The sequence below is a fragment of the Biomphalaria glabrata genome, chromosome 10, assembly GCF_947242115.1.
Source record: "Biomphalaria glabrata chromosome 10, xgBioGlab47.1, whole genome shotgun sequence".
NCBI classification, from domain to species: domain Eukaryota; kingdom Metazoa; phylum Mollusca; class Gastropoda; family Planorbidae; genus Biomphalaria; species Biomphalaria glabrata.
Genome location: NC_074720.1, coordinates 38,715,317 through 38,742,611, shown reverse-complemented (window position 1 = coordinate 38,742,611; position 27,295 = coordinate 38,715,317). Strand labels below are relative to the sequence as shown.

The window sequence follows — 27,295 nt, the reverse complement described above, 5'->3', positions numbered from 1 at the left end:
ATTTTTATCGTAGCATATAACACAGGAAACAGTACAAAAAATTATTTGTTTTATTAATATACTTTGGTAATCAAAACTTATCTTATCTTATAAAATACAGACGTTGCTTCAAAAAAGATGACTACGTCCTACGCATCATGCATCTAGTCATGCATGATAACAAATTCTGCCAACTTATTGGTTTTCCTGGCTGGCTCAGGCAACCCATTCCATGCTCTAATAGCACCAGGGAAGAAGGAGTATTTGTACAAATTTGTCCTAGCATATGGGATGAGGAATGTGCCTTTATCTTTGTGTCTTTCAGAGTATTTTATTCAATTTAATTTTTGTATTCTATACACCGGATACAACAATAATCTTGCTATATACAGATTAGCTTCCATATATGAAAATCGCCTATTAAAAGAAAAGAGAACAAACAAATAAGAAACTATTATAATACAAATGACATGATTTCATGTTGGAAAAAAACAACAACCCAACAAGAACAAGAAAGAAAACACAAAGATATTTTTGAGGCTTTAATTGTTTTATTTCTTTCGCAAATCAACATTTTTAACTTCAGTGCTGTGTCATATAGTATCGTATCCTAGCAACGTATGTTGTTCCAATTTGTGGCATTTGATTAGCTGCCAGGCTGGGTGAATGTAGGTCAAACATGTCAGAACGAGTAGAAACACATTGGCCTTCAGATGGGGGAAGTAGAGATAAAACAACAACAAAAAAAATAAATAAATAATATATTAAAAAAGCTGATATAAAGTGTAATTGATAGTGGTATTAATGTGTTTGGATCAGTCATGTAATTAAATTTGTACTAGATCTAGACTAACAATAATAAATCTGTTTTTGTTTAGCGCCATTTCATGCTTTTAACTTTCTCCATGCGCTATGATCCTATCACTTGTCTGGACGTTAAGAAAAGAGGGGGAGAGGGCGGGGGGGGGGGGGGGAAGAAACGGGTATGTGGGTGAAGGTAACCGTGATAGCTTTTTAAAAGTATATTATGAAAACAAAATTTTTATGACCTTGAATTCAAGCCTCCTCAAGTAAATACACTAACCACTGTGCAAGCGAGGTGCTTATGAAAATAGAAGGTCTCATAGCTATCTATTTTCAGTTTCAAACGTTTAGGCAACGAACTTATTTTCTACATAAAGTATAAAGAGTAATTCAACTTTATACCGCCATATCTGTCAAGTACAATCATTTCTGTCCCTTGTTCGATACCAAGCAAAGTAATTAACTACCAGTACTAATTAACTTATAAATTAATTTTTTGATTGATTCTTGTCTTAAACTTTCAGCATGATCCGAGAATTGGTGTGGGAGAAATAACGTGTAAAAAAATTGTACCAGACGGACGGACAGACAGGCAGAGTGAGTTGATATAAGCTTTTGAAAACAATGCTGAAGTTCAACAAAGTGAAAGAATGTTCCTACCTGTATTTCCGGTCTGTATTCTGACCATTCAAATATTGCATGCTGGAACAACGATACTGAGCTACCAATCAGCGTCGTGATACCAATTATGCTGACAAGGTATTGACTTGGAAACCTTGACAGTAGACAAATAAACAACAACATTAAGTTTAACATAAACAGCATGACTTATAAAATTAAAAACATGACTTATACAATTAACAACATGACTTATACAATTAACAGCATGACTTATACAATTAACAGCATGACTTATACAATTAACAGCATGACTTATACAATTAACAGCATGACTTATACAATTAACAGCATGACTTATACAATTAACCTTGCAATTTGTTTTTTGCAGAGTACTTACATGTGAATAATGTAGGCGTGTACTTCAGTGTACTTACGTGTGTATAATGTAGGCGTGTACTTCAGTGTACTTACGTGTGTATAATGTAGGTGTTTACTTCAGTGTACTTACGTGTGTATAATGTAGGCGTGTACTTCAGTGTACTTACGTGTGTGTAATGTAGGTGTTTACCTCAGTGTACTTACGTGTGTATAATGTAGGCGTGTACTTCAGTGTACTTACGTGTGTATAATGTAGGCGTGTACTTCAGTGTACTTACGTGTGTATAATGTAGGCGTGTACTTCAGTGTACTTACGTGTGTATAATGTAGGCGTGTACTTCAGTGTACTTACGTGTGTATAATGTAGGCGTGTACTTCAGAGTACTTACGTGTGTATAATGTAGGTGTTTACTTCAGTGTACTTACGTGTGTATAATGTAGGCGTGTACTTCAGTGTACTTACGTGTGTATAATGTAGGTGTTTACTTCAGTGTACTTACGTGTGTATAATGTAGGCGTGTACTTCAGTGTACTTACGTGTGCATAATGTAGGTGTTTACTTCAGTGTACTTACGTGTGTATAATGTAGGCGTGTACTTCAGAGTACTTACATGTGTATAATGAAGGTATGTACTTCAGAGTACTTACATATGTTAAAAATAGGCATGTTCTTCAGAGTACTTACATGTGTATTATGTAGGCACAGCTGAAAGTGAAGAGGGAAGAGCGTAATAACAAGATGAAGATAAAAACAGCGTACAGGTTGGAAGGGTTCTCAAAGAGTACGAGAGTTGACATCACAGCGCCAAACGTAGTCGCCAATGCTAGGGGAATCACCAATGGCTTCATAGTTTGAGCGAACGACGATCTGCTACAATCTAAAGAGAATTTGGTAGCGACTCAGATTTAATAGTAAAATAAAAAAATAAAATAAAAGAGGAGAAAAAATAAATGAAACTTTGTCGGTGACAACACACGAACCAATACAATTTTTAAACTAATAAGTAAATTAATTAGTGTTCATTATAAATGATTGTTTTTATATTAAAAAGGGAGATGAATCTTGCAATTTTGAGAAAAAACTTGACTTATACAAAATGAATAATTTCTCGTTTAAAACGTTAAGTAAACACTTTCTTTAAAATGTTAGTAAGTAATATACATTTAGAAATACAATTTTTTTTTTAAAGACTATAACATTAAAAGAAAAGCAAGGCCCACGACACTAGCTCCAGCTGGAATAACCTGCCCAGTGTGCGGCCGAACATTCCGGGCTCACATAGGTCTCACCAGCCACATGAGGAGGCACAAAACCCCAGTGCAAAGCCCTCAGCCCCCCTGGATGACAAGGTGGTCATCATCGAACCACGATGGACGAACTATGTATAAAGAAGCGAAACCGTTTACATAAATTTTTTAATAACATAGTGTTGCTATTTGCGTTAGATTTTACACTAGTCTGCTATGTGATTTAGTATTAATAGTGAATAGTTGTATAAATGGTGTATTATTATTGAAAAAAACTGTTTTCATACTTAATTAAAACAGTTAAAAGGTTCACTTTCAGTAACAAAAAAAGATGGAGCTGTTGCACCAGAACTTTGGAGTCCGCTTAAGGTCGACACACAACAAATTGAAATAAAGGGATGTAAATGCTACTTACGTTTGAAGCAGACGACGTTTAATTCCAGGAAGGCCCCGGACAGCGGTGACGTCACAATGCCTCCCATCATGGTGTATAACAGAATGTTAGTGAACCTGCTGACTGATCACATGACTTATGAATTAAACTATCATCTTTGAACTTATTAGCACATGTCTTTTATATTGCTTTCTTCCCTTTAAAACGCCATCTAATCTTACTTAATATATATGTGGCTTTTCACTGTCAGAAACAAAAAACAAAATAATATATACTTTCCATTGTGTTACAGTACATGTAGTGGTGTGTTTTTTTTTTTAATCAAATCAATATAGTTTCAATATAAAGTTGTATTTGCAAATGAAGTGTTATATAAATGTTGAAGAACGTTTTAAAATGTTATTCTATAAAAAGTTATCTTTTTGTTTTCTTTTTAATCTATCCGAACAAGACAATCAGAAAGAAACAGTCGTTAGAAATGTAAAAAAAACCCTCTGTCAAAAATAAAATAAAATAAAAATAAAATGCCTTTGAGCAATTTATATGCATGAAAAGGAGATAATAACATTAGCGATGAGATTCACTTATCGAGTCAATGGTAAAATTCGGACAAGATATTTGACTCCTCGGGGCATAGTGGCCGAGTGTCAAAGAGATCGGTTTCCAAACCCAGGGTTCTCGGGTTCAAATCTCGGTAAAGATTTCGGGACATTCCTGACGCCCCTGAGTCCATTCAACTCAATGGGTTACCTGACATCAGTTTGGGAAAGACAATGTGTTTGGTCGTTGTGCTGGCCACATGACACCATAGTAAACTTTCGGCCATAGAAACAGCTGACCTTTACATCGCCTGTCCTATAGATATGTAAGAGGCATGTAACTTTCTCAGACTCTTCCTTTATTGTAATGTATATTTGTGTTATATAGTTACCGTTTATATCAGATTGAAGTTATCTGATAGGTCCAATTAATTTTGCTCAAAATGAAGAAGAAAACTAAAGAAGATGTACCCCCCCCCTTCCCACATCAGTATTGATTTTGAAGAGGTTAGAAGCATCTGTATCTAAATGTCCATGTTGTCTGTGTCTAGTCTTGAATATTACCTTCATCTTGTGAGACCAGCTGCCTCTGCAGAGTTCTGTTCATGGAGCCCAGGACTGCGCTGAACCTGAGATACAGAACTGACAACCAACACAAATGGAGGAGATAACTCGAGCTACAGAGGTGCCGAAATAGATGCCGGAAGCTTCCTTCTGGCTCTGCTGCTGACTGCTTCCTCCTGGGGTCTTCTGTAAAAATACAAGAAACCTTTTGTTTTTCGACAGAGACAATGTGTATTGTAGACAATGCGTATAGTAGACAATGCGTGTAGTAGACAATGCTTATAGTAGACAATGGTATAGTAGACAATATGTACCATAGACAATGGTATAATAGACCATTCGTACCATAGACAATGGTATAGTAGACAATACATACCATAGACAATGGTATAATGGACAATACATACCATAGACAATGGTATAATAGACAATATGTACCATAGACAATGGTATAATGGACAATACATACCATAGACAATGGTAAAGTAGACAATATGTACCATAGACAATGGTATAATGGACAATACATACCATAGACAATGCGTATAGTAGACAATATGTACCATAGACAATGGTATAATGGACAATACATACCATAGACAATGCGTATAGTAGACAATATGTACCATAGACAATGGTATAATGGACAATACATACCATAGACAATACATATAGTAGACAATACATATAGTAGACAAAGTAGGTTAAAAAAGATAAGATCTTACAATCTGAAGAGGTTTATGGAGTTACGAATAAGAAATCCTTTTCATTTCAGCTTTTTCAATTACTTCAGGAGATTTCGTTATTAAGATGGAGTTATTGATATCTACATTTTATAGTTTAAAGTCATCGTTTCGTTATGTACATTGTCAAACACACTAGAAACAAGGTTACAAAGACAGCCCCTGAAGTAGTCCACCCAGGCTGGTAAAAAGGCAGGTTTCAATATTTTCAGAAAAAAACATCAGAATGAAATTCTATCAAAGACAAATGACAGAGAAGAATGGAGAAAGAAGGTTGACGGATTTTTTGTGGTGCCCCAGCGGTCCACAGACCAAGGGATAGATGAAAGTGAATGTGAAGTCAGATGTGAACCTGGCCTAACTAATGTCTTATAATGAATGTATAATTGCTCTAATTGTTTTGTAAATGGACAATATCTTACTCCTCGAAAAATAACATTTCCGTAAAAAAAATTCTTTACTATAATGTATCTGTCACATGGTATGGCGCTGCAGTTCACGCGATAATATGAAATTATTTTTTTTTAAAATTATGTCCAACTTATTTGCATACTAAATAGATTTTTTCTCTTTAAAAAAGTAACCATTTTTTTTTTTGTAAATGTATTAGTTAGTATGACATAACTTACTTTAGCAATACAAATGTAAAAAAAAAAATTGACAAAAATTCTACAACCGTCTTGCATAAATGTGTTCAAAATTTGTATTTCCCCTACTGAGGAGTCTCTTGAGATTGTTACTACTAATAGTCAATAAATGTAAAAGTGGTGTATTTTTGTGAAAAAACTTCTTGCATAAGTGATTTAAAAAATTAGACTTTTCAATTTCAGAAAAGAAAAAAGTAGCCGTTGCATCAGAACTTTGAATGGTCTAAAATATTATGATGTGGGATTTTCACTATCTTTTCTAGTTTACGAGATCTAAACGGGACATACGGACAGACGGACGGACAGACATTCCACACAAAACTAATAGCGTCTTCTCCCCTTTCGGAGACCGCTAAAAACAGTAATTTCACGTTTTAAGAAATTGTTCAAATGATTTTGTTCTCTATTGTAGACACATGTACGAACACATGTATTATCCATGTGTTCACAACTCATGCAAACGAGGTCCTTGAAACTGGTAATCTTTTGAAAGTAATTGTCTTTCGTTTCTATGGAGACCTGGAAGCCCAAATAAAATTCCGAGAAACATAATGATAAAAGTTATTGTTGGTGCGTTTATTAGCATGAATTTCTATTGTAAATGTTTTTATTTAAAACAATATATAATTAAAAGTGGGCTAATCAACGCAAACAATGCTCCTGGACATCACTCAGTCATAATCACGTTGTGTATAAGTCGTGTGTCTTGCGCCATTGTTTACACGCTAAGAAGTCCAAAGTAACTATTACTATGATTGCTTTTTCCAAATTATTAGTACAGAAACTTCCATAAGGAGACAGACTGGAACAAGTTTCCATAGTAGACTTGTCATCAAGCCAATATTGAAGTCAGTACCGCAACACGGTGGAATAAGTAACATATATTTTGTGCTCATAAAGAAATGATTAATAGCAGTTTATTACTTAAGTGTACACAAGAAAACTTTATTGAGGTAACGACCTTACAGAATTTCTCTTTATGAAATGAAACAATTTAATTCTCTAATTAGAAACTATGAAAATATTAAACACTCGCTATTAACGCACAACTTAATTTTAATGTTAGATTCACAAAAGTAGACTTATATTTATATACCATCTCTAAAATTAGCTTCTCCAATGGAAAAGCAAGAACCAGAACCTTCTGTTGGAAAGATTCCTACTTATTTTAACTCCCTTGGCTCATTCTTTTTTTTTTTAGTTTAAGTTGTTGGTCGAAATGTGAGACAGTGTGGACTTACTGTGATCCCAGTCGAGAGGCTCGCTTGTCTGGTGTGGAGCATGAATGAAGTCTTTAGGCAGAAAGAAACACGTAGATACAAAGGTCAAGGTGTGAGTGCAGGCTAGGACCAGGAAGGAGGTTCTTCTTGATACACCACTCTCGTAGCCAAACTGAAGCAAAAGAAATATATTAACGACTTACTCTAACGGAGAATCAGCATCAGCATCAATTTACCAAAATTAACCAATCAATCTAGCAGTAGTGTTTCCCTATCTACCCTATTTATAGGGGCAGATGATGTTAAGATCATCTCCTTTTTTGGCCAAAAATTTAACGACCAGACTGTCATGTGCCCAGCACAACGACAAATCGCCTTTAATTTTTCCCAACTAAAGTCTGGCACCCATTAGAGTTGGGATGGGCGCCCTCAAAATCCCGAAATTCAAAATCCCAGTCTTTACCGAGATTCAAGCACAGAACCCAAGGTTCCGAAGACAAGACTCAGCCACAGAGCCCCATCAGTATATTATTTAGTTCGTTTTACAAAAGAAATAGAAGAAAAGTCATTAGATCATGACCTTGGAATTTGTGGGTAAATGTCATTCCTTTACTCACTTGAAGTGTATGGAGCTAACTGCAACAGACCAAACCTTAACATAGATTACTTACTTTTTTACCTTTACCTATCCCTTTGGACCGATGGGGCACCATTCAAGATTCGTCGACCGTCTTTCTCCATTCCTCTCTGTCTTTTGCCTTACTTAGAAGAACTTCTCTCAATGGTAGGCCCGTCCATTCTTTTATGTTGTCCTACCATCGCTTTCTCTGTCTGCCTCTTCTTTTTCCTGGTACTGTTCCCTGAAGGAAGGTCTTTGCGAGCCCCGAAGATCTAATATGTCCACAGATTTTTAGCTTGTGTTTTTTTTTTTTACGATAGTTAGCAGGTCGGCCTGGGGTCCAATTGCTGCAAGAAACCGTGTCTCTAATCTCTTGGTTTGTGATGCGGTCTCTGAATGTGATACTTAAGATCCTTCTGTGGCATCTCAATTCCATTGCTAGGATCCTCTTCTTCTTTCCCTGCTAGGACATCAATGTCATCTCTGCGAAGCGCAAGTTAGTCATTCTTCTTCCTCCAATGCTTACTGTACCTTCATAACCCTCGAGAACATCTTCCATTATCCTTTCAAGGGAGATATTGAAAAGTGTTTGTGAAAGTAGCCAGCATTGCCTTACTCCAACTGTGGTTTTGAACCAGTCCCCAATATTATTGTTGAAGTACACCGCACCGTGTAGAGGTTCTGGATAACTTTAATAATGTTTTTATCTATGTTGTACTTTTCCAAAGGCTACTATTTGAGGATAAAGTATTACTTGTTAAATGTACTATCAACATCTTTTCTTCCCATAGCAATAGTGACGTAATTATTAAACTGCAATTTTTAGCCTTTGGAAATTTCCACTCCAACCACTTGAGTTGTTTCATGTTTGCGCGATAACATAACCCAATCATGACTCGCCTAGTTAACATGTAAACACTAAGCAATAATAGGCTGGCACAACAAAAACAGACTATATAAAAAAGATCCTTACTTTAATCATCAGTTGTATGCCGTCTGAGGAATCGAAGGCTCCATTCAGTATACCAACCACTGCCCCTCTGCCCACGGTAAACAAGTTTGCGATCTGGTAGTTTGTGGTGAGAAAAGCAATGCCACCAAATGCAGCACAGGAGAGTCCAGGGAATATCAGCCAGGGTGTGTCTGAGTTACATTAGAAATTCACTAAGTGGAACAATTAAAAATAAAGCGGTGGGGATGACAGGATTCAGGGATATTTTATGTCTCTCTTGTTATACTATAAAGACTCTTTGTCACTTGAATCAGCCAGGTAAAACACAATTAGTATAGTTTAAGAAAGCCAATGACTTAGAGTTTAAGTCTCAAATCAAAATGCACTAAAAGAATTTTAACAGATCGCCAGCCGACAACGGCTTTGTCTAGAGATTATGTCTGATTGACAGCAAGACTGGAAGGCTGAGACCTGCTGGTAATGCCAGAGATGAACTCCGACTGATAGCAAGGCTTAGGCCTGGTATTAGTGTCAGAGATGAAGTCTGATTGAAAGCAAGGCCGGCTGGTAGGGCTAGAGAATGACTATGAGATCGAAATAGAACAAAATAGGATGTAGAAAAACAAAAGTTGAAGAAAATAGAAGCTTATATGTAAAATAAGTCTGAGTGGCACTTCTTCTCTTCAGAAGTACATACAAACACAAATGTATGGCATTCTATGTGCGACATTACACATACAAAAAAATTAGCTTACCATTGGTTACACCTGCAATCATGAACGCCCCAATCATAAACACCAAACTAAAAGCAACAAAAAAAAAAATAGAATTAATTAATTAATTATTTAATTGTTTTTTGGTACATAAAAAGGGAAATATTCTTGAAGTATTGAGAAAAAATTGAATCAATTAGAAAGAATTAACCAATTAGTCAATTAATTAATCTGTTTGATAGCAACAAGGGAAACTAATCATTTAGTATTAACAGATATGGCTAAATTTGTAGGGTTAAGTCCCCTTATATAATTGTTAACGCTATTTCTCCCTCACGCATTCTCCGATCAAGTTGACACTTTAAACAATTATTTAGTGTACCTAACAAAATATAATTGAATAAAAAAAAAAGTACAAATTATTCAATTAATCATTCGTAATTAAATATTTTGTTTGATATCGAATAAGGGAAATAATTTTTACATTACTGATAGATATAGTTGTAAGGAAGCTTTGTTTTTTAAAAAAGGATTTTTGGTATTTATCTTGTTTCGCCTTCTGTGGATGTATAGCCGTGGTTTACTAAGTTTTTTTGTTTTTTGTTGCTAAAGGGATACACAAATACAGCATCTTAAATTCTTTTTTTAGCTTATTCTTCCTAAAATGACCAGGGTTAAAACTGGTATATTATGACTGTTGGAGGCTGAGCAATTAAGCGCTTGACTCCCGAACCGGGGTCCCGTGTTCGAATCCTGGTGAAGATTGGGATTTTTACTTTTGGGATCTGTAGGGCGCCTCTGAGTCCACACAGCTCGTATGGGTACCTGTCATTAGTTGGGGAAAAGTAAAGGCGGTTGGTTGTTGTGCTGGTTCCATGGCACCGTGGTTAACTTTGGTCCTTAGAAACAGATAGCCTTTACATCATCTGCCCCATAGATCACAAGGTCTGAAAGGATAACTTGTTTATATCATGAGTGTTATTGGTCGTGATCTCCACAGAAGGTTTCACTGAGTCAGTTTGCGTGAAGAGTGAATGTTACAGACGAAATAGTTGAATTTTCACATTCCGCAGAAGAAACGTCTCAACGTCTCAACAGTTTGTCCGTCAAGGTCTCAGTACTTCATGGACGAAATCCCCTACAAACTTGGGATCATCTACGAGTTCAGCGTTCCAGACCGCCACCCTGGCGTTGTCAAACCGAAAGATAAAGATCAAAGATAATGATCAAACTTGTTCTGTACCTTCATGTGGTTTTCTAACTCTGAACCTAAAGCATTCCTTCCAGTATCATCACAGGAAAGATTCGATTATCTTAATGTTACCTATGTGCATTCTAAATAAATGTCTCTTAAACGAGATTAATCATACATGTAGTTCAAAGAAGAAATATGTGGGAATTTCCCCAGTGTGCTCGACCGTCGGCCTCGCCTGTAATCCAAGCGTCTTGGGATACGAGCCTTCGGTAATAGGGATGTAACACATTATTCTGCTTGGATCCTCCCAGACAGTAGTTTAGACAATCCAATAAAGGGGAGATTTCATGGGCCCAAAGTTCCGAGTTTCTTATCGTTCAATAAGACTCAGACGTTAAGTGAGTCAGACCACGACCTATAAAGGGGACTGATTCAATACAATCACTTCAGTCAAGTACAAATTCTTTCCCTTGTTCGAGATACTAAACAAACTAGTTAATTGCCAATAGCTAATTAACTGATTGGTTATTTTTTTAAATTGATTCTTGTGTTGCCAGGTAAAAGAAATAATTGTGCAACATTTCAGCTTATTTCGAAATTGGGTGTGGGAGAAAAAACGTGTGCAAACTTTTGACCAGACAGACAGACAGCGTGAGGTTATAAAAGCTTTATTAATATACAAAAAAAACAACACGTTAGCATGCAGGTTACTGAGCCTGAGGTCCCCGTGACATTAAAAGGAACTTACGAGGCTATTATCCTGGACGTTCTCGTGCCCCACTTGAGGTTGACCTGACCTAAGACGAAGCTCCCGACGCCCACACTGACGGAAGCGAACGTGTAGACGAGCTCCAGCTTCGAGGACCTGGCATGGCAATCTTTATTTGTTTCGTTCCTGCAAGAGCATGAAGTATATACAGATAACATTAAAATTAACTAATTATGATCTAATGTGCCAAAAAGTAATCTAGTCGTTGGCGTTGCCAGAATCCTAAATGCCTTAAAGAGAGAAGAAATTTAGTGTAGACTTTTATTGTGGCATGTTTACAGTACTCTCTAATAATCTTGAAGGGTAAAGTATTTTTTTTTAAAATCTATCATACGTTAGTTATTGAGAGCGAAATAATCGCTCGTACAAAAAGTCATCAGCTTCATAGAGGAAGAATAGATTAAAAAAAACAACAACAACTTTAAAAAAAAAGTTTACTTGTTTTAGGAGTTCTAGGACCTGTTCACAGTAACTCTTTAAGACAAACCCAGTAATACCAAAAAAAAAGTGCTTGTTTTTTTTTAAAACTAAACCTTCTTTATGACACTGATAATTTCTCATTCAATATATATATACATATATTATGCTTCATTACTGCAAGGAGTATTACCGTTGAAGCCGTGTGACTTCATTTAAAAAAAATGTTTTTCGCCATTTGGAACAATTCAGTTTATTTGATATCACGACCTGAGCCAAATTTAAATTCCAAAAAAATTATAACGTTCAAAGCAAGGTTTTCACTTTGTGGCAGACTAGCGAGTGATTTTTTTCCCCACGCTGTACACCACTGCGCATCCTTCATAAACTGTCAAATCTCTAGGAAAACCACAATAGCCGATTTTTAAAAATAAAAAATATTTCCTACCAGTGACAACACTTCGTATTGTTTTCACCCATAATATGAATATATGATGAATGTTGGAATTATTTTTAAAAAGAAATGATTTGGCTTCTTTTTTTTACTTTAATATGGTCTCTATCAAGATTCAAAAAGCAACTAATGGTAATGTCTTCGATTCCGAAGATAAAGGATGAGTGCACTATTTCACACCATTACGCAAAATCAGTTGCGACCTACATACTTTGGACCCAATCACGTGGACAAAGTCTATTTACGTTTTCCTATCGCCTAATGCGCCTGTCTTCGGCAGGGGCTTTTCTTTGGGACTCCAATGTTTGTCCCTCGGCTTTCAGTTCTCCGGCGTCTCTTTCAGAGGCTACATACTTCCAACTACGTTTCTCTAAGCCAGTGAGGACAAAATGGCGCCCGAGTTGCATGTACATATAGATAGAAATAAAACAACATGAATAATTGAAAAAAAAATAATTTTTTTTTGGAAACAAAGCTTATACTAATCGTAGTTGTATCAATTAGTTTGGTTCAGTGATCTAATGAAATTTGTAATAGATTCAGGCTAATAAAAATAAATCTGCGATTAGAAATTTGTTTTTACCAATTGTTGGTGTTTAGCACTATTTCATGCTTTTATCTTTCTCAACACGCTATGATCCTCTCACTTGTCTGAGCCAGTTGTAAAGGGGTAGGAGAGAAAGAAGGAGGTATCTGGGTGATCACTTTTTAAATGCATTAATATTTAAAAAAAAGGGTAACGACCTGAATTCGAACTCAGTACTTAAGCCTCCTTAAACTGACACTCCACCCACTGTGCTAGCGAAGTGCTTATGAAGTGGAAGATTTTATAGTTATGTTGTTAGCTTCAAACTTTAAAGCGTCGACCTGTAAAGGAACAAATTTAGCTTACGATTTCTTTCCCTTGTTGCAGATAACAAACATAATAATTTATTACTTAAAGTTAATTAACTTTTTTTTTTATTGTTTCTTATTTTGTCACGTAAAAGAAATAATTGTGCAAAATTTCAGATTGATCCAAGATTGGGTGTCGAAGAAATAACGTGAACAAACCTTTTACCAGACAGACAGAGTGAATTGATAAAAGCTTTGAAAAAATGGATGACCTTTGGGTTTATTTTCCCATAGCTCTAAGTTTTTTTTAAAAAAAGAGAAGAGATGTTTGTAAAGAGCTTGGGGAGCAGGATAGTTGTCTGATAACACACATGTATTGATTTGGCTGTCCCGGACAATGAGATTAGTGGATTAAAGTTGTTAATAGGTAATGTAGCGTTATGCATTGTACTGCACTTATTTTTATGTACTGGTGCATTGTTTGGTAAAAGATATGGGCACAACCCCCCCCCCCTCTCTGTGTTTCTGTTTCCCTGTGAGCAATGAACTATGACCTGACTGTTGCACCACACCAGAGTGTTAGTGTGTGTTTTGTCAGTGTTCGAGTCTAAGAATAGATTATGACCTGAAATGACAAAGTCGCGAGTTTAATAACCAAAAAATTTGCAAAAACATACACAAACACTAAACGTTACACAACGCACACACACGATATAAACTACATATCACACACTCTACACCACACATAACACCCCCGCACATTAAGAACAAGACGCACTACACATCGCAAACTACGCCCTGTACATTATATTCAATACACATAACACACTTCAAGTCACAATACAAACAACAAACTACACATCACACACTACACACCACACACTACACTACACACCACACACAACACATCACACTACACGCAACACATTACACACTACACTACACACTAAGCACTACACACTACACACCACACACTGCACATCACACTACACACGTTCATTATATTCAATCACACCGCACACTAAAAACCACACATCACACATCTTACATAAATGCCAATGATACAATACACACCACACTCTAGATCTACACTCTGTTCGTTACAATCACTATACACCACACACTGCACCATACATACCTCACAACCACACACTACACACCACATAAAAACACAATACACGTTTAAAAAAAAACAGCTTTCACTACACACCCCAAACTACACACCCACACTACACACTTAACATTGATTTTTTAAACGATTTACACTTATATTTCTTTTTTTTTTAGCAGTAATCTTAAAAATGAAATAAACATTATTTTGCATAAATCTTTATAATTTCAAACTTTTTGAATGCTATTTCAGTATATATTATACTATTAAAACAGCTCACCTGAACCCAGGATTTACATCAGTAAGATTCTCACACAAATCCAGGTAGAGGCCTTCATCCCTTAAGACGTACACTAGAGAACCCCAGCCGTAGACCAGACCTCCAAAGCCGACGTTTTCCAGAGCAGCCCAGACCACGTAGAGATGCCGTAGCCTGGGGTTCGCAGTGGTGATCATAATGTATGTCACCTGGCGCGTGTCAAACACATGAAAATGTTTGTCATCTGCACCAGTATTTACTTCACCTGTACCTGGGTGATTGATAGTATAGGTGACTATTTGAGAAAGGTGATACTTTTTTCTTTTTACTAATCTTTTCTATCGCACATACCTTCGTACTCTTTTGAGGACTCGAACTCGAGTCCCATTCTTAGGTGACCAAACTGTAGTCAAGCGGTTTGGGCCACTCTGCCACCTCTCCCGCATTAGTGCTACTAATTACAATTAGTAGAAAAAATTGTGAACAAGCAGATGAATTAACATAAGTCTGTTTCTCTGTTTCTCCCCCGTTCTCTGTTTCTCCCCTGTTCTCTGTCTCTCCCCTGTTCTCTGTTTCTCTGTCTCTCCCCCGTTCTCTGTTTCTCTGTCTTTCATACTTGCACTAAAGTATGGTCAGCTTCAGTTTCGAGGTAAATGCAAACTTTCATTTTGTAAAGTGCAAGCCCTCGAAGAGTATTCCTTCCTTATAAACCAGCCAATCCTTATTTATAGTGGTTGATACGTTTACATCCCCTTTATTATTGCCAAGATCTAGTCACGTGTTATCCACACAGTTTTCACACTGTGGGAGGTGACGTGGCTGAGCGGTAAAGAGTGTGGCTTCCGAACCGGTGTCCAGGGTTCAAACCCTGGTGAAGACTGGGATTTTAAATTTCGGAATCTTTGGGCGCCTCTGAGCCCACCCAGCTTTAATGGTTACCTGACATTAGTTGGGGAAAAGTAAAGGCGGTTGGTCGTTGTGCTGGCCACATGACACCCTTGTTAACCGTGGATCACAGAAACAGATGGCCTTTACATCATCTGGCCTATATATTGCAAGGTCTGAAAGATGAACTTTTAACTTTTTTTCACTGTGTGGCCAGATAGCTAGTAATTCTGTGGAATTTTACATTTCGAGATATCAAATCTTCCCTTTGCAACTTACTGTGTGACTAAAGAGGCCAATCCTTGATACACAGTTGCGGTCACAGGTCGGGCATATGTAATCACAGGCGCTGTTGTATTTCCACCCTTTTTTCTGTTTCTGTTGTGTATGGCATCTGCAATCCAAGAGCCTTCCTTTATGTTCGCTCTCCATGTGGATCTATTTCCAAGCTGCTAGTGTCGATTTTAAATGGTCATATGTCATGTTGACATACATCCGTATACCGTTAAAGTGGGCGACCAGCTAGTAATTATTCTCTAGTAAATAGTCAGAGCCCACTACCAAATACACACATTGTTTCCTGCCCACCACGAAGAGAATGCAAACGTATAGTCGGAACAGTAATCAAGGAGTAGAGAAAAAAGAATACTTTTTAAAAACAAAGCTCCAAATGGAAAATAACCACTAATTACTGCCATTTATCTGAAAATTACAGGGTTTAGCTCCCTTTCTGTTATATAAAACAAAACTAATTTATTAGTGCTATAAATGATTAACTAGCTGGGTAATTTTTTGGATTGATTCGTGTATTGTCATCAACTATAAATAATTTTGCAAAATCTCGCGGACCCGTGAATGGGAAGTGGGGGAAAAAGTGTCAAATGTAATAAGGGGATTAAATCCATATGCACACATGAATCCACATCCCTCATTAAGTAGAATTTATAATTAATTACCTAATTGTTTTTTTTGTTTTTTTTTTTAATTGATTCGTGTATTGTCATCAACTATAAATAATTGCGCTAAATCTCGACTTGATTCGAGAATGGAAGTGGGCAAAAAAACTGTTGAAACGTAATAAGGGGATTAAATCCATATATACATCCACATCTTAAACCTTTTACCTGACAGACAGACAGACATAACCTTTGTGAAAAATAGAGCGACAAGGTCTATCCCAATAGAACATTTCATCCTAGCTATTATGTAACGTCAAAAATGTAATTCAATGCCTGGGTATTCTCGTTTGTTACTCTTTTATTCAGTGCAGTGCAGTGTTGACAACACTGACCTCATGTGTTAATGTATGACATAAATGTCTGCGTGTAAATGTCATAAATATTTATATATATGTTAGGAAATAGAAATAATTTATTGAAAAAAAAAATGGACATCCGATGATTCACACTGTAGCCTACCAGTGTGAGACACGTGCCGTTGAAGTGATGATTAATCAGGTCAATTACGCAATGCAATTTAAATGTACAGAAACTTCCCCTTTTACAGACTTGGGACGACAGGTTTCAAGAAAGACTTAAAACAAGCAAAAATATTTTATAAATACTATTTTTAAAAAGAAATATCGAAGGTTATCTAAGGGGAAGAACTCCACAAATAAAAATATATATCTCAATATTCTGGAATTTATTTCCTATTTTTTTTACAAAGCTTATCATGGGATCATAGCGTATTGAGAAACGCTAAAAGCGTGAAAATGCACTAAACTAAAACAATTGGTGAAAACATATTTCTAAATCGCTCAGATTTTATTGATAGTCTAGATAAGTGGTCTCCAACCTTTTTTGCCCTACCGCCCCCCTTTTCATAACTTTTTCTTAAAAATTCCACCAGCGCTCCCCCCTCTCTCAAAGAAAAATACGAATTAAGAAAGGTGAGAAAGCAAATTTGAATAAAATGTCATTTATTTATTAATTTTCCTGCTGCCAACAGATCGTTCATTGTATGACTATTCTACAAAAAATATGTCCAATAACTTTCAGTGATTACCTACAAAAACTAATCTCAATGTCATGAATTTTTTTCCAGTCCTTCCAATAGACCTCTTTTAACTAATGAATATTAGGGCCTACTATTTTTAGGAGGCGCGTTCGCTGAGCGGTATAGCGCTTGGCTTCCGAACCGGGGACCGGGGTTCGAATCCTGGTGAAGACGGATTTTTAATTTGGGGATCTTTGGGCGCCTCTGAGTCCACCCAGCTCTAATGGGTACCTGACATTAGTTAGGGAAAAGTAAAGGCGGTTGGTCGTTGTGCTGGCCACATGACACCCTTGTTAACCGTAGGTCACAGAATCAGATGACCTTTACATCATCTGCCCTATAGACCACAAGGTCTGAAAGGGGAACTTTACTTTACTATTTTTAGGTTAAATTTTTATTTATTTTTTATATATTTTTATTTGCTCAATTGACAAGGGAACAAAATTAAGCTAATGGGAACATTTTGCCTCCTCCAATATTAGAAATGTCAAGCTTAAACTTGGTCAAAGTAAGGCGACTGTCTCCTCTAGTCGCTACGTCCAGTCCATTTCTTTGCTTACTTTGTAAGTTTGTAACACGTATTTTCCTGGGAAGGTACTGGGCTTTATCCGGGAAGTGGGGTTGTCTACGAAGATCTGATTTATGAACCTGTAAACATGTACTATTTACATTAGATTTTTACCAAATGATTAAATTTTTACTACCTTTACTATTTTAACCGTGAATAGACCTTGATTTTAATGATTTAACTGTATAGAATTTAGCCCCTGTTATGTAGAGAGAGAGAGTAGTCCTTAATATGATGCAGGCACGACATGGCCTAAAATTGTCCCGATGTGCCTAAACCACAACCAAACCAAACCAAACCAAAATGTTAAAAATGTTTCCATTTTCGACAAAAAGTTTTTGGAAGTTTACAGGAACATCGAAGTGCAGCCCTATCTCTGTTGTGCTTCCCTAGTTTAACGATTTTTTTTTCTGAAGACAAAAGTTTCTAATTCGATTTTTTTCCTCTGCAACTCATTATGAACATGAGTAACAGATGTTTAAACATTGTCATTAATTATTTAAATGTTTAAATGTATTACACCCTAGAAGCGAATCTTGAGTTCTTCATAAAGCATTGTTAGGGGAATTGCATAGACGTTGTATTGAGTAGAATAGCAGTAATTAATTACTCAACAAACAAGTCATGTGAGATTGTAAAACCCTTTAAAGTAGATTTCATATCTCAATAAAAAGAATTGATATAATCAATTAAAGTCAATTTCTTGCATTCGGAGGTCGGTTTCATTCATTGGCTTTAGATGCCTACCTTGTAAAACAAAATATTTTCCAGCCTTCTTTAAGTCATCGCCAACCGATGGATCGTCCTACTTCTGAAATTATTCCAAAATTGTATTAAAGAGTTTTAACAAAACGAGCAATTTAACTCCCTTTGAAAGCAGCATAAGATATAGAACACAAAGAGTTGAACATGTGGCTGATCATTTGTTTCACACAGACTGTTTGTTATTATCGGCGTGGCTTTGTATTCTATTCACTGTTTTTATAATTAGATTCTAATAGGAATACGAGTGTGTGCTAAAATTTTAACAAGATGTTGCCTTGTGCAACACAATTCGCAAAGTGAATAGTGGATAGATCTGGATTTTCTTTATTCTATATTTATTATGAAGCCATTGTAGCGTCCAACCACTGATGGTGCCCCATAAGTCGCTATAAGCTACACAAATACACAATTTTAAAATAATATTTCACCCCTTACCCCCCCCCCCCAAAAAGTGTTTTTTTGTGTCACAGATAAGTTTTTAACACTTTTTAACAATGTTCGTGTAGCTAACTTGGTTTCATAAACTTATTTGAAAATGCTGTCATTCAAAGTAGAATAGTGATGCCCAGCCTTATTCGGCCCACGGGCCATTTTAATTTCCAACTCTCGTGTCGCGGGCCACATCTTGCTACATAAATGAAACAACAATTTGGAGTATCCTTTGTGATGGTTGAAACTTCTTTCAACAGGTTCTATGCCAGTGGGGGTCTTATGCATGTTCATAAAAGCTACTGACTTCTCTAGGATTTCTAAGTTTCTGTTTGTGCCGCAAATAAATACCAAGAGTTTTGATCAGTAGCGGATATGTCGGTGGACTCGTTAGCGGCAATAGAATACATTTCGAAATCTGCTGCCCTGTGTCTCAGTTTTGAAAGGAGCTTTTAGACCAAATCCTTCACCCTCCTTGTCATGAGCTTCAACTGCATTCTTTCATTTCATGACCCACTGCAAGCAAGCACCTTTTTTTTTACGCGTTCAAAGTCTGAAGATGTCTTCGTTCTGCGCTGATTATATGAGCAGCTTTGTAGCTAGTCTTCCAGCAGACTTATTTACTTGTCTCTTTTTGGTAGATATTCTCATCTATCCGCCTTATTTTGTTTTTGTGTTATTATGTTGGGTGTTATGCTCTTTAAAAAGAGCTACATTATCGGTATTAAACAAATATGTTGGCTTTTTATCAGTGCCACAATCCATCAAAGAAATCGTGCGAGTCCTAAGGTAGGGATCGATTTTTTTAAACTTTTTTTTTTGTGGGGTGATTTTCTACACTTTGGGCCGATGTTTCTGCGGGCCGGAAGGAACCACGCCGAGAGCCGGATCTGGCCCGCGGGCCTTATTTTGGGCATCACTGAGTAGAATATTGCAATACTTTTAATCTGGTGACAATTGTTAGGGTTCAAATAGAAATGTGAACTTGTTTCAATAAAATGTAGGAAAGATTGATATCTCCATACTAGCGAGCAGGAAAGATTGATATCTCCATACTAGCGAGCAGGAAAGATTGATATCTCCATACTAGCGAGCAGGAAAGATTGATATCTCCATACTAGCGAGCAGGAAAGATTGATATCTCCATACTAGCGAGAAGGAAAGATTGATATCTCCATACTAGCGAGCAGGAAAGATTGATATCTCCATACTAGCGAGAAGGAAAGATTGATATCTCCATACTAGCGAGCAGGAAAGATTGATATCTCCATACTAGCGAGCAGGAAAGATTGATATCTCCATACTAGCGAGCAGGAAAGATTGATATCTCCATACTAGCGAGCAGGAAAGATTGATATCTCCATACTAGCGAGCAGGAAAGATTGATATCTCCATACTAGCGAGAAGGAAAGATTGATATCTCCATACTAGCGAGCAGGAAAGATTGATATCTCCATACTAGCGAGAAGGAAAGATTGATATCTCCATACTAGCGAGCAGGAAAGATTGATATCTCCATACTAGCGAGCAGGAAAGATTGATATCTCCATACTAGCGAGCAGGAAAGATTGATATCTCCATACTAGCGAGCAGGAAAGATTGATATCTCCATACTAGCGAGAAGGAAAGATTGATATCTCCATACTAGCGAGAAGGAAAGATTGATATCTCCATACTAGCGAGCAGGAAAGATTGATATCTCCATACTAGCGAGTAGGAAAGATTGATATCTCCATACTAGCGAGCAGGAAAGATTGATATCTCCATACTAGCGAGCAGGAAAGATTGATATCTCCATACTAGCGAGCAGGAAAGATTGATATCTCCATACTAGCGAGCAGGAAAGATTGATATCTCCATACTAGCGAGAAGGAAAGATTGATATCTCCATACTAGCGAGCAGGAAAGATTGATATCTCCATACTAGCGAGAAGGAAAGATTGATATCTCCATACTAGCGAGCAGGAAAGATTGATATCTCCATACTAGCGAGCAGGAAAGATTGATATCTCCATACTAGCGAGCAGGAAAGATTGATATCTCCATACTAGCGAGCAGGAAAGATTGATATCTCCATACTAGCGAGAAGGAAAGATTGATATCTCCATACTAGCGAGAAGGAAAGATTGATATCTCCATACTAGCGAGCAGGAAAGATTGATATCTCCATACTAGCGAGCTTTCGTCACGATCGATTTTTTCAATGTTTTCATTGTTTACAAAAAAAAGTTCAATTATTCTATGTCAATGTTATCTTGAGCGTTTATTTTTAAATGAACATTTACACATTAAAATATGAACATATGTAGATAAAATAAACTATGACCTAAAAAGCCTATTAAGTAGTTTATTTATCAAATCAGAAACGTTTACGCGCCCAAGTTCTAAGGACAATTGATAATGATACTACTGTGATACCCTTCGATTACAGCAATTGAGTAAACATTTAAACATAGAAAAAAATAGATTCCCGAACTCACAATCTAACGTGGTTTCTGTTCTTAAATTAGATGCAAGTCCCCTTTTATGACAAGCGCCCCCTACCGCCCCCTATTGTGACCATCGCTCCCTATCGTCCCATTGGCTCCAAGCTTCCCCCTTCCATTATATGAAATCGCCCTCCTGGGGGGCGCTAGCGACCCCTTGAAGACCACTGGTCTAGATCAATTACAAATTTAATTACATGACTGATCGGTACTACGACTGATTTGTGTAATAGTGTATTTCTAATATAATCTTTGCATTGTTAAGAAGTATTTTTTTTTCTTGTTCTTTAAATAGTTTGTGTCCTTCTGAATATAACCACAGGAAATAAATTTTACTGCTAACTTATTGCTTTATAGTTATGTCCCCTGCCACTAGCGTTATTACAGGGGTTCTCAACCTGTGGATCGCGAACCCTTGGGGGTCGATTGACGATTTGCCATGGGTCGCCAGAGACCATCGAAAAAATGAATAGTTTTGATTATTCTTCTCTTGCTGTGTGCCTGAGCGGGGGAGGGGGGGGGTGTCGCGGCAGAGTGTGGAATTGTAAAGAGGGGTCGCCGAGCTTAAAAGGTTGAGAACCGCTGCGTTATTAGAAACATGGTGCCAGTTCTTCCGAAAAGATAAGATAAGTAGCATAGAGCCTACTAATCAGAAAAGCACAACCATATACTTACATACAATATATAAGTCTGTGATCAGAACATATCAATCTTCAACGTTAGCACCACGAATGACAGTTATGTCGTTATCCAAGATGTCGTAAAGAGAAGTATGCAAAAATAAATCCAGATGACATTACTTAAAAGCTTATATATGGATTTTAAGAATTGTAATTACTTATATAATCCTTCGTTAAAACTGTCAAACTGAAATCTCCACTGCTTCTAAGCTTAAGTAGGTGTGCGGAGCTTCTAACAGCGAAATAAGAATAGCACTGTTATGTTTTCCACATAGCACTGTTATGTTTTCCACATAGCTCTGTTATGTTTTCCACATAGCACTGTTATGTTTTCAAAATAGCTCTGTTATGTTTTCCACATAGCTCTGTTATGTTTTCAAAAAAGCTTTGTTATGTTTTCCACATAGCACTGTTATGTTTTCAAAATAGCTCTGTTATGTTTTCCACATAGCACTGTTATGTTTTCAAAATAGCTCTGTTATGTTTTCCAAATAGCACTGTTATGTTTTCAAAATAGCTCTGTTATGTTTTCCACATAGCACTGTTATGTTTTCAAAATAGCTCTGTTATGTTTTCCATATAGCACTGTTATGTTTTCAAAATAGCTCTGTTATGTTTTCCACATAGCACTGTTATGTTTTTCACATAGCACTGTTATGTTTTCCACATAGCTCTGTTATGTTTTCAAAATAGCTCTGTTATGTTTTCCACATAGTTCTGTTATGTTTTCAAAATAGCTCTGTTATGTTTTCCACATAGCACTGTTATGTTTTCAAAATAGCTCTGTTATGTTTTCCACATAGCTCTGTTATGTTTTCAAAATAGCTCTGTTATGTTTTCCACATAGCTCTGTTATGTTTTCCACATAGCTCTGTTATTTTTTCCACATAGCACTGTTATGTTTTCCACATAGCTCTGTTATGTTTTCAAAATAGCTCTGTTATGTTTTCCACATAGCACTGTTATGTTTTCCACATAGCACTGTTATGTTTTCCACATAGCTCTGTTATGTTTTCAAAATAGCTCTGTTATGTTTTCCACATAGCACTGTTATGTTTTCAAAATAGCTCTGTTATGTTTTCCACATAGCACTGTTATGTTTTCAAAATAGCTCTGTTATGTTTTCCACATAGCACTGTTATGTTTTCAAAATAGCTCTGTTATGTTTTCCACATAGCACTGTTATGTTTTCCACATAGCACTGTTATGTTTTCAAAATAGCTCTGTTATGTTTTCCACATAGCACTGTTATGTTTTCAAAATAGCTCTGTTATGTTTTCCACATAGCTCTGTTATGTTTTCCACATAGCACTGTTATGTTTTCCACATAGCACTGTTATGTTTTCAAAATAGCTCTGTTATGTTTTCCACATAGCACTGTTATGTTTTCAAAATAGCTCTGTTATGTTTTCCACATAGCTCTGTTATGTTTTCCACATAGCACCACTAGGAAAACATGAATAATAGACCGAATGGACTTCCTAACACATTTATGTAGAGCATTAAATAGACTGCATTGATTTCCTAACACATTTATGTAGAGCATTAAATAGACTGCATTGATTTCCTAACACATCTATGTAGAGCATTAAATAGACTGCATTGATTTCCTAACACATCTATGTGGAGCATTAAATAGACTGCATTGACTTCCTAACACATCTATGTAAAGCATTAAATAGACTGCATTGATTTCCTAACACATCTATGTGGAGCATTAAATAGACTGCATTGACTTCCTAACACATCTATGTAAAGCATTAAATAGACTGCATTGATTTCCAAACACATCTATGTAGAGCATTAAATAGACTGCATAAATTTCGAAACACATCTATGTAGAGCATTAAATAGACTGCATTGACTTCCTAACACATCTATCTAGAGCATTAAATAGACTGCATTGATGTCCTAACACATCTATGTAGAGCATTAAATAGACTGCATTGATTTCCTAACACATCTATGTAGAGCATTAAATTGACTGCATTGATTTCCTGACACATCTTTTGAAGCATTAAATAGACTGCATTGATTTCCTAACACATCTATGTAGAGCATTAAATAGACTGTATTGACCTCCTAACACATCTATGTAGAGCATTAAATAGACTGCATTGATTTCCTAACACATCTATGTAGAGCATTAAATAGACTGCATTGACTTCCTAACACATCTATGTAGAGCATTAAATAGACTGCATTGATTTCCTAACACATCTATGTAGAGCATTAAATAGACTGCATTGACTTCCTAACACATCTATGTAGAGCATTAAATTGACTGCATTGATTTCCTAACACATCTATGTAGAGAATTAAATAGACTGCATTGATTTCCTAACACATCTATGTAGAGCATTAAATAGACTGCATTGATTTCCTAACACATCTATGTAGAGAATTAAATAGACTGCATTGATTTCCTAACACATCTATGTAGAGCATTAATTAGACTGCATTGATTTCCTAACACATCTATGTAGAGCATTAAATAGACTGCATTGATTTCCTAACACATCTATGTGGAGCATTAAATAGACTGCATTGACTTCCTAACACATCTATGTAAAGCATTAAATAGACTGCATTGATTTCCTAACACATCTATGTGGAGCATTAAATAGACTGCATTGACTTCCTAACACATCTATGTGGAGCATTAAATAGACTGCATTGACTTTCTAACACATCTATGGAGCATTAAATAGACTGCATTGATTTCCTAACACATCTATGTGGAGCATTAAATAGACTGCATTGACTTCCTAACACATCTATGTAGAGCATTAAATAGACTGCATTGACTTTCTAACACATCTATGTGGAGCATTAAATAGACTGCATTGACTTTCTAACACATCTATGTGGAGCATTAAATAGACTGCATTGATTTCCTAACACATCTATGTAGAGAATTAATTAGACTGCATTGATTTCCTAACACATCTATGTAGAGCATTAAATAGACTGCATTGATTTGCTAACACATCTATGTAGAGCATTAAATAGACTGCATTGATTTCCTAACACATCTATGTGGAGCATTAAATAGACTGCATTGATTTCCAAACACATCTATGTGGAGCATTAAATAGACTGCATTGATTTCCTAACACATCTATGTGGAGCATTAAATAGACTGCATTGACTTCCTAACACATCTATGTAGAGCATTAAATAGACTGCATTGACTTTCTAACACATCTATGTGGAGCATTAAATAGACTGCATTGATTTCCTAACACATCTATCTAGAGCATTAAATAGACTGCATTGACTTTCTAACACATCTATGTAGAGCATTAAATAGACTGCATTGACTTTCTAACACATCTATGTGGAGCATTAAATAGACTGCATTGATTTCCTAACACATCTATCTAGAGCATTAAATAGACTGCATTGACTTCCTAACACATCTATGTAGAGCATTAAATAGACTGCATTGACTTTCTAACACATCTATGTGGAGCATTAAATAGACTGCATTGACTTCCTAACACATCTATTTAGAGCATTAAATTAACTGCATTGATTTCCTAACACATCTATGTAGAGAATTAAATAGACTGCATTGATTTCCTAACACATCTATGTAGAGAATTAAATAGACTGCATTGATTTCCAAACACATCTATGTAGAGAATTAAATAGACTGCATTGATTTCCTAACACATCTATGTAGAGCATTAATTAGACTGCATTGATTTCCTAACACATCTATGTAGAGCATTAAATAGACTGCATTGATTTGCTAACACATCTATGTAGAGCATTAAATAGACTGCATTGATTTCCTAACACATCTATGTGGAGCATTAAATAGACTGCATTGACTTCCTAACACATCTATGTAAAGCATTAAATAGACTGCATTGATTTCCCAACACATCTATGTGGAGCATTAAATAGACTGCATTGATTTCCTAACACATCTATGTGGAGCATTAAATAGACTGCATTGATTTCCAAACACATCTATGTAGAGCATTAAATAGACTGCATTGATTTCCTAACACATCTATGTAGAGCATTAAATAGACTGCATTGATTTCCTAACACATCTATTTAGAGCATTAAATTGACTGCATTGATTTCCTAACACATCTATGTAGAGCATTAAATAGACTGCATTGATTTCCTAACACATCTATGTAGAGCATTAAATAGACTGCATTGATTTCCTAACATATCTATGTAGAGCATTGAATAGACTGCATTGATTTCGTAACACATCTATGTAGAGCATTAAATAAACTGCATTGATTTCCTAACACATCTATGTACAGCATTAAATAAGTATCACAACAGATTTCTATTTGTTACTCTCTCGTTCAGACATTCAAAAGAGTTCAGTCATAGTATTTATTGTATAAAGATAGAAGACTGCTACGACTGGAAGATTTTGTTTCAATTTGAATTCCATACCTACACGATTTGTCCCTCAGGTCAATGAAGTATGTACTACCAACAAGTTGTTTACACACTAAAGTCAAACCTACACTTCAATCACGTAACTCACAATGTGTTCAACTTCACAATTTTTCTAGTACTCACGTCACGTGTCACATGACCGCCGTGTCAGTGTTTCACGAGCACACTTGAATGTTTCTACGCTTCGTTTGCTGCAACAGCTTTGAGTTTTCTGCTCTGTTCATCCCGGAAGCTAATTGGCCTTCCTTTCTTTTAAGTGGCCTCCAAAAAGGGGAAAACCGCTATTCACCTTCAAGTTGGTCTGTGATCAAACATATATCTAAATCGGTGTTTACCAGGGCACTTGTGGGGCATTTAAAAAGCCAAGGTCAATGGGACAACTATGTCACGCACTAGGATTCCGAGCCACATGCTGAAGCTTCAGATATACTGAATGTGTTCGTCACAAGTCTAAAAACCTGCAGACTTCCCACGTAGCGCATTTGTCTTGACTGAATGTTTTACATAAACTTTATAGGGGACATATATGTGTGGATGAAGACGAAGAGACTTAGACTGTGTATGTAATCCTCAGAGCCGTTTTTGAT

At 36.3% G+C, this 27,295-nt stretch overlaps 1 protein-coding gene across 13 annotated transcripts; it reads right to left on the bottom strand.

The window, feature by feature from the left end:
* Positions 1-508: 508 nt before the first annotated feature.
* Positions 509-27,295, bottom strand: LOC106051052 (equilibrative nucleobase transporter 1-like). 13 transcript variants are annotated; one of them, XM_056044344.1, is made up of 14 exons: positions 26,703-26,813; positions 22,267-22,302; positions 18,659-18,722; positions 17,904-17,991; positions 14,482-14,731; positions 11,365-11,511; positions 9,464-9,510; positions 8,730-8,899; positions 7,159-7,309; positions 4,528-4,713; positions 3,446-3,547; positions 2,468-2,660; positions 1,444-1,558; positions 509-686 (listed from the first exon to the last, which is right to left on the bottom strand). In XM_056044344.1, exons 5-14 carry the CDS (start codon positions 14,655-14,657, stop codon positions 573-575), a joined length of 1,401 nt encoding a protein of 466 aa, XP_055900319.1. In that variant the 5' UTR covers positions 14,658-14,731; positions 17,904-17,991; positions 18,659-18,722; positions 22,267-22,302; positions 26,703-26,813; the 3' UTR covers positions 509-572. The 13 variants fall into 13 exon arrangements, with proteins under 13 accessions (XP_055900319.1, XP_055900323.1, XP_055900315.1 ...); XM_056044348.1 differs by lacking the exons at positions 22,267-22,302; positions 26,703-26,813 and adding an exon at positions 26,832-27,295; XM_056044340.1 differs by lacking the exon at positions 17,904-17,991 and having other exon boundaries at positions 26,703-26,818.